This window comes from Falco naumanni, chromosome 8 (assembly GCF_017639655.2).
Source record: "Falco naumanni isolate bFalNau1 chromosome 8, bFalNau1.pat, whole genome shotgun sequence".
Taxonomy (NCBI): domain Eukaryota; kingdom Metazoa; phylum Chordata; class Aves; order Falconiformes; family Falconidae; genus Falco; species Falco naumanni.
In genome coordinates, this window is record NC_054061.1 from 34,204,029 (window position 1) to 34,220,487 (window position 16,459).

General features: G+C 39.3%; 1 protein-coding gene across 2 annotated transcripts in view; it reads left to right on the forward strand.

Moving 5' to 3' along the window:
• Positions 1 to 16,459, forward strand: part of ADCY5 (adenylate cyclase 5) — a 223,850-nt gene that overhangs the window by 121,825 nt on the left and 85,566 nt on the right. For both annotated transcript variants that reach the window (XM_040602934.1, XM_040602935.1), the window contains exons 2-3: positions 8,384 to 8,533; positions 13,667 to 13,788. In XM_040602934.1, coding sequence (XP_040458868.1) covers positions 8,384 to 8,533; positions 13,667 to 13,788 — 272 coding nt within the window. The remainder of the gene's footprint in view (positions 1 to 8,383; positions 8,534 to 13,666; positions 13,789 to 16,459) is intronic.

A 16,459-nucleotide genomic window follows, 5' to 3' on the forward strand; every position in this document is an offset into this window, starting at 1 on the left:
AGAAAAAAAAGTGCAGAAAATTGAACAAAATCCTCTTCCCATCATGGGTCAAATCAGCATATGTATTTGCTTGTTGAGTTAGTTAGCATATATTAAATAGTTTCATGTATGTTTGTGTAGTGGACTAATCTTGAGAGGGCCTGACAGAAAACCTAAGCATTTGGCTTCCTTTTCTCACATACCTTCCACCAGATAGGAAGGAGGGTATAAAAGATGAATCGAGCATGTTTCTTGACCTTTCTCCTCATTGAATACAGCTTCCTTTAGTTTCAGAGGCATTCTGGGAAATCTTGAAAACATGACCAGACTTCTTAATCTAATTTCTATTTGATTACAATGTTTTCTATTAACACTTTTTAAATTAACACCTATTCTATCTTCTTACATGAACAGTTCCTCCTGCCTAGGGAGCACACAGGCAGGTGGGACTGGTGTGAAGACAACTCAAACTCAATCGTACTTATAATAATTTGTAGAACAACTAATTTTGCTGAAATATCAGAGCTTTGATTAATTTTCTTAACTAAAGTAAATGTCTAAATTGCCTAAGCTATCATGCATCTGGGCAAATTTTGTACAGTTGTCAAAATTATCTTGACATAATTTGTGTGTGAAGATGTTTAACCCACCGAGAGCTGTGAGTCATGCACAGAAAGTCTAAGAGCTTTTATCCACTTTTGTGACCTCAGAGAGATGTATCTAATGTTTGAAGTCCTGTTTGAAGACCTTTTATTTCAGTGGGATTGTATTTGATTGCTCAAGTCTTTGACAGAGAGGTACCTCTATGGATAAGAAATAAACACCACTTCCAGAGGGGTGAATTTACTCATGGTACACATGTATTTTCGCTAGGGTAAGGTTAAGTGAGCTAGACTGTGAAACATGCCCTGACTAAACCCCTGTGAAGTATTGCCCATGAAAGCTGTGGCAATCCCAGCCCTCCATTGCTACCATGTTGTTCTTCTGGAGGCTGCCACAGCAGACTTGAAACTGGCCAAACCTGCAGCTTGTACTCAGCTGTCTGTGCTGAGGAGAGGCATCTGGCTGATGTACCATCTCTTAAGATAAGAAGCCATTGGAGTTGGAGGCGGCAGCCCGGTTACAAAGACTTAAGAGGTGATACGTTAAATAATAAAGCGGGGGTTGAATTGTAAGCAGGGGAAGGGAAAGGGAAATGTCCCTGTTTCAGTGGAAGAAGCCTTCCCTTAAGCTGTTTTTAGGGTCTCACTCTTGCATCCAAGGGCCACTGGATGTTTCCCCTCATGTGGCAGCTTCCCACATGACTGTCTCTCCCGCTTAGCCATGGGCTGTCAGCTTGCTTCATCTGATTCACCGTCAAGAGTCCTCACATGAAAACCAGTGCTGATTTGTAGCTCATAGACTATGTGAACTGTGAGGATGCGCAGAAACTTGGCTGCCACAGAGATTCAGTGAGGCTGGACAATAGGACCTAAGAGTCTCCTTCCCTACTATTTTACTGCTAGTGAAGGGCTGCACTTCTTCCCACCAGGCTGTGCCACATACAGAGGATGCTTTGCTGGGATAATGATAGAGTTCCAGGAAAATTTAGACAGATAAATACTTCTTTTAGCTGGGGTTACACCAAGATCTGGTCAGGACAGTATATTCTCCTCTTAACCTTATCGCTTATTAACCAAAGAAAATAGGACCTCACTGAAATCCCAGCAGAAAAAATAATAAATTATTTTTAATTTTTTTTATTAATTAATATTAATAAAACAGTCATGGGGAAGTAGGATGTATCAGTTTAATATAGCAATGTTTCCTCCTGAGATGCTTACTAAAATTACATCTGCATTGGTAATGTTTTGTTCTTTAATAAAATGGGGATTTAAAAGTGTTATTTGTAATAAAACCTCAAATCTGTAACCCAAAGTACGTACTGCATTCTGTATGATAATAAGAATATCAGTGGGAAAGAATGCACAGAACATTTGCAATTGCAGCAATCAATAAATTAATTAAAATGGTGTAGAAAAAGGTTCAGGCATTAATATTAAGAAAACAGCATCAAACATTTTGATGTCCCCTAAAACAACTTGAAGAATTGAAAAATAGAAAAATCTGATTTTTTTTGCTCTGGATGAGGGGTGTAGTATTTCATGTCTAGCTGCAACTATATATTTAGAAATTAAATTAGGTAATTATTCTAAAGAAAGAATGAATTTACGTGGCACAAAATACTTGCTTGGGTTTCGCTTGGGAGAACAGAGCATCACATCTAAGAGAAGAACATATACTAGACTGGAAAGGTGAGATGGTCACTGAAATACACAGAACAGATACCTTCAGTGTCATGTTTTTGTTGACTATAATTCTTGGACAGAGACATTCAGAAGTGGCATAAAGATTTTTTCATGTTTTCAGCCAAAATACTACTGCTTCACTCTCAGCAAGTTAACTTTATGCTGAATATAGAATCTAGTTGAAAGATTAAAGGAGACAGCTTTTGCTCCTTGTAGGCTTCCCAAATAGGAGGACTATGCAAAAAAGTTTCAGAAGTATTTCTGCAAAGAATTTTTTTTCTTCTCATTGTAAACTGAATAGATTTACTGCGTATTATAGAGCATCGCTAACAAATTTTATTACTCTGGGATAGTTAAATTACACTATGACTTAGGGAAGCATTTAAGCTTTCAGAGCTGGTTTCAGTAGCATTACTCATGTGCATAAAGTGGACTTAGAGAAGTCTCCGGAAGATTGTGGCTGTAACCGGTTTTCTGTTCTGCCTGAGATCGAAGTGAGTGGTTGCTGCACAGAGGCAACAAAACACAGGGGGAAGGCACCATGTAACAATGTCAGATTTGTTCTTAGACTGGTGTGTTGATGGAATCTTTTGTTGTTGCAGTAATTTCAGTTACTCAGTAAAAGTACTTGTCATGTTTAAAATAAAAACCTTCTAATTTCTTTACTGGTACTTACTCTGTCCTTTACTGGCCAAGTACTGGGAGAAGACCATATGACTTTTAACTGTTTAATTATCTTTCTAGCATAATCAACAAGTTTTCACTATCTTAGTACTTTGCTAATTGTAGCTCTGGGAAATAAAAGATGTTGTTGTATATACAGCACAAATACATGAGTAATTTGATCTTGGAGCCAGCTGATGTTGTCTTTCGTTTTAATTTTCATTATGCCTTTGGCTCTGTAGCCACTCCAATTTTTATATTAGATAGTAGTATATAAAGAGGCAATAGAGGGTTAATTGCTGTTCAGGGAAAGTGTTTAAAACCAGTACTAGCTATACCTTATAACAACATTTTTTCATAATGTTTATGCTTTTTATCTTTAGAATTTATCTGTACTTACAATTCCGGATTGTACACATAGGTGCTGTAGAAATAGCTTGGATAGTTAGAGCTTTTGTAGTCCATCGTATTTTTGTCCTTACATTGTTTCAGATGAGTATTAAAGATTTCATAGTAATTACTCACAGTTTAAAAAAGGAACTCACAAAAAGCAAAGCTAATTTCCGTGTCTGCCCCTGCAATTAATAATTGGACCACTTTGTCAATTCAGTATACAATCACTATGAAATGTAGTCTAGAAACTCAGTTATGTGCTTTTAACCTAGTTGTTGCATTGATAATTGCTTTAGCAAAAAAGTTACTGCTAGATCTGTATCACAAGAGCTGGAAAACAAAGGCAGAGCAGTGTCACATTCTGGAAAGAAGGGATATGTAGCTAGTTTGTTGTTTGCTGTAGCTTGTTTTGCATGACTTTTTAATCTCCATGTATGTACTTTCCTTCTTGTGACAGTTTTACAGCTCCACAATAAAAGCTTAAAATGTAGTTGTTTTCAAAATGAGACTTTATGAAATATCAGAACAATATTTTGATTTAAATGAAAAATAAATAGGAAAACAAAATACTGATTAGTGGTGTTGGAAACTAACAGAGAATAGCCTAGTGCTGTGATCTCAGAACAGAAATAACCCTGAGCCTCCTCTGCATGAGAAGTGGACCAAAGCAGAGTAACTTGGCAAAAAACAGAAGCTGTGATTCTTGTAATGAGCAGTGATATTCCAAGGAATATGGGCCACCTTCTTGTGTCAGTAGCCACCCTTGTTTGCTGTGGCAGAGGTAGGGAATTAACAAAATTTATCTCGACACTATCCCTCTTAAGCATGTCTCTTAGTTACATACTGAATAGCATCTGGTGTTTGAAGAATAATCGAATAGAAACACAGCAGGGAGAAGCATGGCAATATTGATGCAAGCTGATACTTTGTCTTCTTGGGGTGGTCTGGAAGCTCTCCCCTGGTCACCATCCCACTTCTTCCTCAGCCTGGCCTGAAATGCCCAAAACGTCAATTTTGTAACAATAGTGTCAGGCCAAATTTAGCTCTCAGTTTTGATTTTGTAATACCAGGTTTTCATAACTCCTAGAGCACGTGGAACTAAGCTGTTTCCATCTCTTTTTTTTCCTTCAATCACCAAGGGAAAAAGTATTGAAAACAGTTTCCTGTGGGAGATTCAACAAAAGCATTGCAGTGCTCCGTTTGTGCAATGAAATCAAAGTGACTAGAAACTGTCTGGTCTGTTTTGTTGTCTGAGGTTGAGTGATCTATTATTTCAGTAGAACTAAGACGTCATGGTGATTTTTGAAAACCCCTCATAGTAGATAGCTTTTTCTTAGGTACTAAATCACCTTTAAAAAAACTCTGCCTCGGTAGCACCAGGATAATAGCATTTCTCTGCCACACGCAGATGCTGTAAGAGTAAACATATGAGTTTATGAAATACTCAAATATGGCAATACCACAGGCAGGTTTAATAGCATATCTAGGAGTTACATGTAAGTGAAATTGTCTTTCATAAACTGTTATTTTCCAAAATCAGAAGGGTTGGAATCCTTTTAGTCTAAATTTCTAGCTAGGCAGGGGAAGGAAATCAACTACAAAATAGACAACTATATTTTCCCATTGCCTTGAACAGCTCTTCAAGCACAGATTGTCTGAAATAGTTGCCATAATATGTTTTTACTTTTCAGGCCATGGAGCTTAGGGAATCATTTTTTTAATATCTATATCATCTCTTTCCTCCTGGGACTGAAGCTGGTTACCATAGCAAAATGGCAAGGAAGCTGATAAGCAAGTAGTACCATTTGGCAAACAGGTTATAAATGTAATTTATTAAGACAGAGGAGTGTGGAAAAAATCAATTACATTAGAAATATTTCTCTTTTTTTTTTTTTTTTTTTTTTTTGCAATATTTTATTTGAAAATACCTGTGAGGAAAATTATTGTGAACAGATATTGAAAAAAATGCTCTTGCTCACATAACAAGTGTTGCTGCAAATAGTAAAAGCTTCAATTTTAAATCTCTGCAGAGCTTTGATACTTTCAACGTTACACTGAGATTTCTCCCGTTATGTTTCAGGGTGTTGCAAAGATGCCATACTGTGAATTAAATGAGCTTCTGCTTAACAGAATAAATATGGATGTCTGTCCCCTGCTACTTAAAAATTACATTGCCGTACAGTTTTTGTTCCTACTTGATGAAGCATGGTCATCTGAGTCTGTCTTGTAAATCAGTCTGTGAAGTCCATTGGATTTGTGAAAAATGACGTCAGAGAGTGCTGAAAAGTTGGATTGGGTTGTATTCCACAAACATTATCAATAATATCAAGTCTGATGATGTGTTCTGTACTCCCCTTTGACAATATTGGCATTGATGCACAATATGAATTGCATGCCTTGAACTATACAGTTTGGCTATTTAAGGCATCATCACAACAACAGTATCATCATGGGTGGGCCCCACCTGGGGGACTTTTTGTGGGCACTGAGATATACTGAAAGAGAGCTTGTTTTCAGGACTGAGGTGTTGTGTTCCTCTTTTCTGCTCAATTAACTTTTGATATGTTGCCTGCTATCTGAACCGCATGTTGTGCAAGAGTTGAGTTGCTGTTTTCGGGAGTTTATCTTGAGTTTCTACTATACACTTTGTTGTGAAGTAAAGTCTCAGAGTCTTGGGATTAAAAAAGAAAACTTCATATTTCCTTAAAATCTTTTGTGCTCTCAGTTTTATCCATCTCAGATATATGGTGCATGCTTATGCTGTTTCATATGCCCTGACGAATTTTCTACTTGGTGCGCAACTGAATAGCTTCAGTAGAGAGGATTTGGGAGTCTTGCTGTAATCCGGCCATGCAAAAGACGCTATTTAGTGTTAACGCCTTTGAGCCCATATTAACTGTATTGAACTCGTAGAAGCGGTGTTCACTGGCTGTGGGTTGCAATCAGTGCATCCATGGAGCAGAAATCAAAGTAACTCCTAGGAAAGCCCTATTTCAGGTCCCTTTTTAAGCTGTTTCTTCATTATAATAAGCACTAGTGTTTTTTTATACTAGATGGGGATTTTTCATTTCTAAAAATGATCATTATCAGTCAAAAAATACCATCAAATGGCCATTGGATGCAGCACTAGGTTGGGTAACTGGGCAGGATCTGGGTGCCAGTTGGCTGCTGTCTGATGAGCCTTGGGGGAGAGATGGAGGACCTTGGATCTGGCAGGATCCAGCCAGCCTTAGAAAGAGGTGAGTCAGAATATAATTTTGAAGGGAATGTGTGAGCTTCAGGATCAGGAGTTATTTCATGTTGACGTGTATGGCCTGCACCTTCAACAACCCTATCTATGCAAAATGTGGGCTCTTTGGATGGAGAGAGCCATCTGTAGGGGATGAGAATAGTTTCCTCCTTGGAAACCAGTTATCTGCAAATACAGATAGCTGACATTGATGATAGTCACCAGTGGTTATCTATAATCTGCATGTTATTGTACTGTATAGTGTGATGCGTAAGTGTGGGAACCCACTGCAGGGACATAGCCCAAAATGCAGCATTTTGGTGCAGGAGCTTGGGGAGTTTGAGTGTTGCTGTCTACTGGCAGCTGTCCACAGAGAGAAGTCCTCAACTGGCTGTAGCACAAGGTATTGCTTATTTTAGTGGAAAGATAAAAGTTTTCTGCCTAAATCCTGTTTCGAGGCAGAGTTGTTAATAAAATTAGTGTTACTGTCCTGAGCGCGTGGATGTAGTCAAAGAGTTAGAGTAGTCCCAGTGGGATTTCTCAGACGGGTTGTTATTCTTTGGGATGTGGGTCCATGTTTAACATGGAGGTGGCTCCTCTCTCCTGCACAGTGACCAGGTTGCTTTGGGGAGTCCTGAGCACGCCCTGTGAGCAAAGAGCTTGAGGAGTGCCTGCCAATCCTGCCCTTCAGAGCTTGGCCCTGTATTTTCAGGGAGTGGGCTTGCCTGGAAATTACTTTTTTTTTTTTTTATTCTGCAGTAAAGAAGTGTTAAAGGCGAAGGGTCTATTTGGACTCATTAGGGAATACAGCAAAGATCTCTATTTTTAAGAATCTTGCAGGTCTGATGACAGGCTTTCCCCCTAGAAGAGATGAGAGGTGTTTTGAATAAGTCTTTCCTCAAGAGGAGATCCAGCACAGTTTCTGCAGCTCCTAAAAAGTTACACTGTGACTGACCTCTGTCAAAGGAAATGTTTACATGATACCATCGGAAGCCGTTTTGAACATTTTGCATGAACCAAATGCCACCAACGGGCATGGATTTTTTTTTTTCCTTTTTTTAAAAAAATAGCTGAGAAATGAAAGATTGTGACACTGTTTTTCAGCAAAAGTTATATGACTGCTTCCTTACAAAATATAACCCATGCGGAAGCAGAATAGCAATGTAGCTTTTCCTTTGTGCTTGTCCGCTCAAAATATGCTTCAGACTTCACAACTCTTTCTGGAGTCATGTTCACAGAAATGTATAAAATTTTTTTGTGTCTTTTTTCTTTTAGCTAGTAACATAAAATTTTAAGTCGAAACTAGTTTAAAAAATTATTTCAGTTTCTCTTTAACCTTATGCATACCAACATTTTCCCTTAAGTATTTTAAGTGCTACTTCAAAATAATGGTTTCTTTGATATGTTTTCAGGCCAGATATGTAGGTACACAAAAATGGAAATATTTGTGTTCCTCTGTCAGATCTGTTTGTACGAGTCTTACTACCTGACAGAGCAAAGATGCATTTTTTTATATATTTTGTCACAGATGCTCCAAGATACTGAATTACCAAAAGCAAGATTACAGAACTATCAGTGGAATTGTATTTTTTACCAGTGAAGTAATACACAGTGTTAAAAATGTATATTTGGGGCCATATATGATGATTTTATATTTTAAAGACTAGAGAGGTAAAATACACTGGAATTAAGAGCTTGAAGTTTAAGCGTGGCTTGGATTAAGGAGCTGTGGAAGGGGCTGTGTTCTGGCTGGTGCTTTGTTTCTGATGGCAGGTTTCCAAAGTGTAACCAAGTATTTTTTTTTCTTTCTTTTTTTTTTCTTTTGTTGCAGCTGGTCTCCAATGTTCTCATCTTCTCCTGTACAAACATTGTAGGCGTGTGTACCCATTACCCAGCAGAGGTGTCCCAAAGACAGGCTTTCCAGGAGACCAGGGAATGCATACAAGCCAGGCTTCATTCTCAAAGGGAGAACCAGCAGCAGGTAAGAGCAACAATGGGAAATAAAAAGTGAAATTGCTACAGTAGAATTAGCATGCAAAATGTTCCTGTAGGATGGGATTTGCAGGCCTCTTGCTTCTTGATTACTTCAAGCAAGAACAGGCTGATGGTAGAGGGCAGGATTTTTAAAAGTTTGAAAGAGAGCTCAGGGGAGTTTTTCTTCCCCAATGCCCTGACAGACTTCTCCACAGACTTCAGCATATCCTGTGGTCTATGTTCCGCAGATTAAAATTACACAGTATGCAGAGTCTGCGTAGTTTTTTTTGAACCCGTCATTGAAGCCATGTGTTGAATGTACAAGCAGCACACAGGCTTCAGACTGACGCTCTTTGTAAGGTCAAAGTGTCATGTGTTTGTCAGCAAAGCCACTGCCACAGGTAGCTCTAAGGAAGGTTTCAGAAGTGAAAGGTAAAAATTGGTCCACAAAACATACTGTTCCTTGATACCTCCAGAGAGGGTCCTTTTCCTGCCTTTCACAAAGGTTCCCACCTGCTTGCACACCTCTGTATACCTTATAGGCCTCAAGTGAATTGTATTTGTTAAAAAAGTTAAGATTCATCACCAACTTAGGTGTGGTTTTGCTCTAAAAAGACCTGTTGATGCCATCATACAGCCTAGCTGTCAAGGGTACCGAATGTTACCACTCTCCTAATTCATTCGGGGGTTCTTTTGCAACGGATCTTTTGTGTCCTCAAGCTTAGATACAAAAGACCTTTTGGGGCAGCTTGACTATTCCCTTGCCAACACATTTCTGCACTGCAGTACTTCTTGTGGTGGTCTGCCCAGTCCAATTTGAAATGAATCGTGAAACGGGGCTTCCACTCTTCCCTTGGGAGGTATCTCAGAGCTTGGTTGTGGGTTTGAGGAAGAGGTCAGAGGAATGAATCAACTGGAGTGTCTTTGCATCTCTGTGGCAACACAGCTTAATTTTCCCTCGTGTCTCAGCCCACCTGCATTTATGGATTTGTCTTTTGGCAGTGTTTCACAAAGTACTTCCGGCTGATATACTTGCTTTTTAACCCTTACTGTGAAATAACCTGTACATGTGCCTTATTTTGATAGTATATGTATGAAAATGAGATTCATGCTGAAGGATCCTTTTTCCTTTGTAATGAATGCGGTCTCAGAAAGATGAAACGAGCAGCCGCTCCTCCTTCCGCACCTTGAAATGGAGGAAAGGATTAAGCCAAGAGAATACCCCATTTTACTGATTGACTACAGCTCTGTCGTCCTGCTGAGAGACTGCCTTTGCAGCATGGCTCAAATGCTTGCGCTGTTCTGGATTTAGAAACTTCTGTGTCAGAAGTACCCAATGAAATAGCCCTGACAAATGCCCTTGCTTTATGCCTTTTTCTTCTTTTCCTCCCCAGAAAGCACTATGCTATACAGAGGAAAGCCCGAACATCAGAAAAACATGGGTCAAAGCCAGTCACTTAGAAGTACTTTCTAGTACTTCCAGCAGTAACTGTGGGTCCTGGCAGCTGGGGACTCCTAATAAGATTACTTGCTGCTACAGCCTGCACTGACATTGATCTCCAGGTTCAGTTCAGATGAATCACTATGCATAATGCATTGAGATAATCTTGAGGTGATAGCAGACACAAACAAGGGCAGCTGAGCCCTCAGCTGGGAGAGGCAGTCTCCAAATAGGAGTAGAGGGATACGCAACTGCACAGCCCAATGATGTTACAGTTGCTTGCCTGTTTCTGGAGATCTGGTGATGATCCTGTGTACTGTTCTCTATTAAAGATGGGCAGATTATCTTGGGCAAAGGAATGTGTATTTTACTTTATTAAGCCTTTACCAGCATGCAAAATTAGCAAGAGAGTAAAGAAAAATCCAGAATGTCCAGTGCAGAAGAGATACTTCTTATGATTTAAGTATTTGAGATAATCTATGGCAGAGCCATAACAGGAATCACTATTGCTTGCCCAGAATAAAATACTCCTGGATGGAAAAACAGGCATTCTCTACAATATGTAGTGAGCAAATACTTAGGATTTGGGTAAGAGATAGGTTATTGGGACTGCACAGTTTTACTTCTGGCATTGCTTGTCTTTTGTGTCTGAAAAGTTGTTCTCTCCTTTTTTTCATCTCTTCATCACTTAACTTGTGGTGAAAGATAAGTCTTATTAAACCTGAAGACAAATGGATAGTCATAAGGCATTAAATATTTGTAGTGCTGTGAGGTCACCTTGGGAGAGTATGACACAAATAGTTAAAATTCCCATGTAGTACCAAGTTGTCGTAGGATCTGTGTGCCCATATATACATATATCTATATGTACGTATGTGAACAGAGTAGATCTGCATTGTACTCTTTCATCTGTGCCTGTTCTAGAGACTAGTGCTCCTTGGGATGCATGTGTTTAATGTATAATTCAGTGGAACTATACTTGCATCTTATTTTGAAGTGAGAATTATATATGAATTTGCTCTTGCTTTTTTTATCAGGTCAGAATGTTGCCTTGTTACACTTGTAAAACAGCAGTCCCAGTCACCTCACTGGTGCATACTAAGTGATTTTAGAGCGAGGGCTGCAGGACTTTCTAGTCATTGTAGCAAAATGAAAATTGTAGTCTAGTAGAGTCTTTAATTTCTGTGTTCCATTTGAAATAAAATGTAACAGGTTTGTTGTTTTGAAGGTCTTTGAACATGGCTTGTGCTTTACAAAGTCACTTGTTACAGCCTCCTCCTATTAGCTTCAGAGGTCATTTTCAGTGATTGTGATGCTCCCAACAAATAGAGTAAAGATAATGACCTGCTCTGTAATGTGGCTCAACTTCCTAATTAGTTGCTGCGAGAAGGGATGTTGTGGTACATGTATTTGTTTCACTTGATAAGCCTATATTATTCCCCAATTGTGATAGCTCAGAGTGATTAGTTCATCTCCTGGAGATCTCAAGTGTCTTGAAAATATTGGTGATTTAGTCTGGTTAAGTGCCTGTGGTGTCAGGAGGAGCAGGGGTGGTGGCTCCCAAGCAAAATTTACCCAGAAATGTATGTGAAAATCTCTTGAAGTACTAATAAGAGAAACTCAATCCCCTGAATGTGTCTCTGTTTTGCAAGCAAGTAAAAAAAAAGCATCCCTCCACGCTCATGCGCCTACAGGGAATATTCCAAACCTGTGGGTGCCCCTGAATCTCCCTTTAAGCTTCAAATCATTTAGAGGATGTGTAAAATCACACATAAAATAGCAGCTTTCACACATTCAAGGATGCCTATTATAATATGCAAATGACAACAGCGCATACACCAGTTACTCTGGAAAGCATATATACGTGTTGTGCTTTTGCACTTAAGGAGCTGACAGAAGCCTGAGGAAATGTGCATGATTCATGATCATTTTTTGTTTTTTAAAAAAAGGGTATGTAACTGTTAGTATCTGCAGTATACTAGTGAAGGTAAGAGTATCTTAAAAAACAAGTATCTTGTCAAGACTGCTGCAGTTTTGAGAAGAGGAGATAGAAATCCCTCCAACACATCTTCTGTGTTATTACTACCTCTTCAGAGACTGGAGGCAAGAATCAATCTTTTTAAGGTACACATTGAAGGGAGGAGGAAAAGGGAAATATGGGCAGTGCTGTAGACCATAAAATGTCACAGTGCATGCTGAGCACATTTCCAGTGAATTCATCTTCTTCTCGTTCCCCCGAAGTTACTTTGTCACCTCAGAGGAAGAAAGAAATGGGGATTTTTCAGTGAAAACTAGGAATTAGAAACCAAGAATGTGCCTGTAACTGTAATATGGGCAAGCAAGAGTTTGGTGATGTGAGTAATTAGTACAGGATTGCTGACTCCTCTGAGTCAGGAACTGCTTTTGAGCCCTACTGTTCCCTGTGTTGTTGAGAGGTAATGAGCTGTTAGATAAGGTTAGGGACCTTTGTTTACACCACATTGTATCTGTGTCTTCAGGAAGGAAGGCCCTTTTCTTCCTTGTGCTCACTGCAGGTAAAGAAAGATAAAGATGAGGGTGGCACAAGCTTTTAGGATCCTTCAGCTACTCCAAAGCACTGCCCGAGGGTTGGACCACAGTGGAGCTGATCCCAAAGGAGATGCCTCCCACCTTCTTCATCCATAGTGAAAACTTCTTTTGAACTGCAAGGGGTGTGAGTGAGAATAAGATGAAGGTCTGGGCAGAATTTCTCGGAGGTGATTTCTGAAATAACACAAATGCATCCCTGGGGCACATACTACCTGCAGATTTTAATTCTATGGCTTCTGCATGAAATTGCCACCAAATTTAGAATAATAACAAGCACAGGCTTTTGTGTGAGTTTTTAGGAAAATTACCAGAAAGTCATCATTTTGTCATATAACTATTTTTTGCCTAGCATGCAAAGCTATATACAGAACAGCTTACAAAATAATGTTATGAAAGTCACACTAAAACTATTATCAGTAAATAAAAGTGCCAAGTGAGGGTGGAGATCTGTGAATTGTTGATGACAGAGGTGGATATTGAAAACACCTTTGTAGGTGAGTTTACAGATCTTAATGCAATTGGGCACTAAGAGCAGTTTTAGGTGTAGAAGTGTAGTACTACATTGTATAGTTGGGCTAACTTTTCATGCTAGTTTTGTTGGGGCATTCCTTTTGACTTTCTAGCTGCTAAGAACAGGTTTGTGCCTGTTGGGGGAATGTGCTTAGATGATCTAGATAGGAAAGGAAGGAATTTTAACCAGTGCCCAGGGGTGCTGGGGTATCAGTCCTCTGGTGTTATGTGAAAGAGGACTTCATGGTGGTGTTTAGAGGCTGTGTGGGAGGTCAGACAGTATCGTTTATCAGAGTCCTTCCAAGAATGGTGGAAAGGCACTTTTTGAGTTGCATGGCTCCTTCATTTGCAAGAATTGGCAACCATGAATCACAAGCCCAGCCCAGATGAGATGAAAAATCATAATTTTTCTTGTACAATCATTGAATTCTTATTGTGGGACTGGGACAGAAGTGCATGTGACCTGTTAGGGGATCAGCTGCTGGGTTTATGGAGACCGTTTCACTTGGTTGTACTCATCTCTTACCAAACTGATGACTCATTGCTCCCCAGTAAGGAACAAAGTGTGTTTGTTAACTGGGCAGCAGGTGTTTTAATTGGTTCATCTGTCTGACTCCACAGGAGCGTCTCCTGCTCTCTGTACTTCCTCGACATGTTGCCATGGAGATGAAAGCTGACATTAATGCCAAACAGGAAGATATGATGTTTCATAAGATCTACATCCAGAAGCATGACAATGTCAGGTAAGAACAGCAGCCCATCTCCTAACTGCTGGGGAGGAGGGACCCTCCCAGTGCTTGGCAGTTAACACCCAGTGATGAAGAGGACAGTGACACATAATCCAAAATAAGTGTAAAGACTCAAAAGTATCACCAGTTAACTTTTGAAAGTTTGTTTATAGGATTGCCACATTCCTGCAATGTCTTCCTTTGAGAAGCAATTGTAACTGAGTTCTTTCTTAGATTTTTTTTTTTCTTCCTCACCTGGAGTGAATCTCAGTAGTTTTGAGAAGGAAGTGTATTTTAGTTCAGTTATTTTTTGACAGTTTCAAGCACGCTTCTGATAAGCCACGATGGGGTGCAAGTTAAAGATTGGCAACACTTTCCATGGGGTGAATTGCAGAGCCCAGCTGAGGTTAAGGTCACCTCAAGTGGTCTCTGCCAGTTTGGAATTACAAGCAGGAGGTCTGTTAATGACAGCCCTTGGCACCTGCTCAGTCACCCAGCAGCGCGTTGCTTCTTGGTCAGCTTGAGTGAGCAGAAGAAATTGATATCCAATCTCTGGCAAATCAGTCAAAATCAAACACAGGCCTTGTTACTGGGGTAGTCCAGCACCGTGAGCTTCTGAACATCACCGAGTTCCCACTGTCCACTTCCCAGGGAAGAGGCAATCAAGTAGATAAAGTTGTATTTTAGTTGCTTGATATCTTTATGGGCTCCAGTTACAAAGTTAAATTTAACTTAATCTTGATGCATTTTACCTCTGCTGTTGTACCTGGCCTCTTTGGGGATCACTTATGTCTCTGCTAAGCCAGATCCTGGAATATGTCACAGTTCTGTGAATCTATAAATACTTCTGCTGAGACACAGGGACTGGGGATAGAGAGCTTCCCTTCCTCACCTCTCCATTTCTCCTTCCAACAAGTGGTTTTCCTGTAAACTGCTTGCGTAGCATTTTCTTGTACATAGCTTTAAGTATGCTCGTGATTTATATTTTCCAATACTTGATGCTCAACAGGTAAAAGTGTATTTCTTAAATTTCTAATATACTGTGCCCTGCATAATCTTCCAGTTGATGCTGGGAAATTCACATGAAAATCTGAAGCATCTGAAGACATTTTGTTAGCATTGAGGGTAGTGGGGAGAGGTAATGTACAAGTAGAAAATTGGCAGAAGGTTGCCCACTGTTGAATGTAGAGTCTGATATAAGACTCACTGAAATCAGGACAAGTCTTTGTGCAGGCTTGGATGCACTTCAGCTCTTCATTTTTTTTGGTGGTGACTCAGTAAACAGGTAAAGATCCACTAGCAATACTGAAGACAAAAACATTATGAGATATCAAAGACAATAATGGTTCAGTGATAAAAATAAAGAAAATACATATGGTGATGAAGGTAAGGGGAAGAGGCCTTCCAAATTGCCCTCAACAGATCATGTGCTACAGTAATTGGATTAGGTTTTGTGTCTTTAAATTAATTTTTTCTTTAACGGCACTGAGCTTGTTCCAGAAGGTGTGTAAATTTCTTGTGTCAGATGCCATTTGTGAATTTTCTTAATAAAGAAATTACTTTTTTCCAGTACTCAAAGGTCAGCTTGACATTCAAACTGAATGCAATTCGTTAGATATGACATGAGGCTAGTCATTATGGTATTATAGACTTTCACATCAATTTCCGTATGTTGTTATTTGCGGGTTTGAAAGTTATTCAGTACAGTCAAATCTTAGTAAAGGCTCTTTAGGATGACGCTAATTTGAAATTTTAACTGTATCATCAAATGAACAATAATAAACTAAATTTGCAAATGAGTAACTTTAAATGGAGAGGGTAATCTGACAGAACTATTATAACTGGAAAAAATAGCCCAAAGAAAATGGATGATGATGAAGAAGAAGAACAGAGATGTGAAGACCTGAAAAGATACAACAAAAAATGATGCATGACCCAGTGTATAGAAAGAGAAAACAGTTGGCTATGATTTTCAGTTATGGCTGTGAAGTAACATGAAAGGTGAAACATATATATAAATGCCAACCAGTTCCTTGGACTGTCCTGATGGGTAGCTAACAGGAAGCTTGCAAACACATAATTTTCACATCTTATAAACTTTTCCATAATAGATTACCTTCTGCAGCCTAAGAGTAATTTTAACACTGTTCCTCATGGTAATGAGTGTTTAGGAATCAAGCCCTTGCAGGTGCAGATGGCCTCCAGTCCAAAGGGAGGCTGAGGTCACAAAAGACCTTGCAAGGGGAAACAATTTAAATGATCTTCTTCAGAGTATGGACTTTGTTGTCTGTACCTATGAGGTCCTAAATCAACGCCCACTGAGATAATGGAAAAAGCTGGGAAAGAGAGGTAAGAAATAGCAATAAAACAGTATATGTACTGAGAGCAAATGGAAGGTAACTTAGGAACATCTTATTTTCATGTACTTTAGGGAAATTAATAGCTAAGTATGAATATTGAAAAAAGGAAACATGGTTTGAAACAAATGACTCATTTCACACTAAGAGTTCAGCATGGAGCCTTTGCTCTTGCCTGGGTGCACTGAAACCACCTCTAGTGGGAATGACTGCAGATGATTTTGAAGCACACAGAAACACACTGGTGGTAGGTGGTAGTGTCTCAATAATGTGGATTAATGAACTGGCTGAATAAAAGCAAGCATGCTCTTTACTTTTCATGGGGAAAA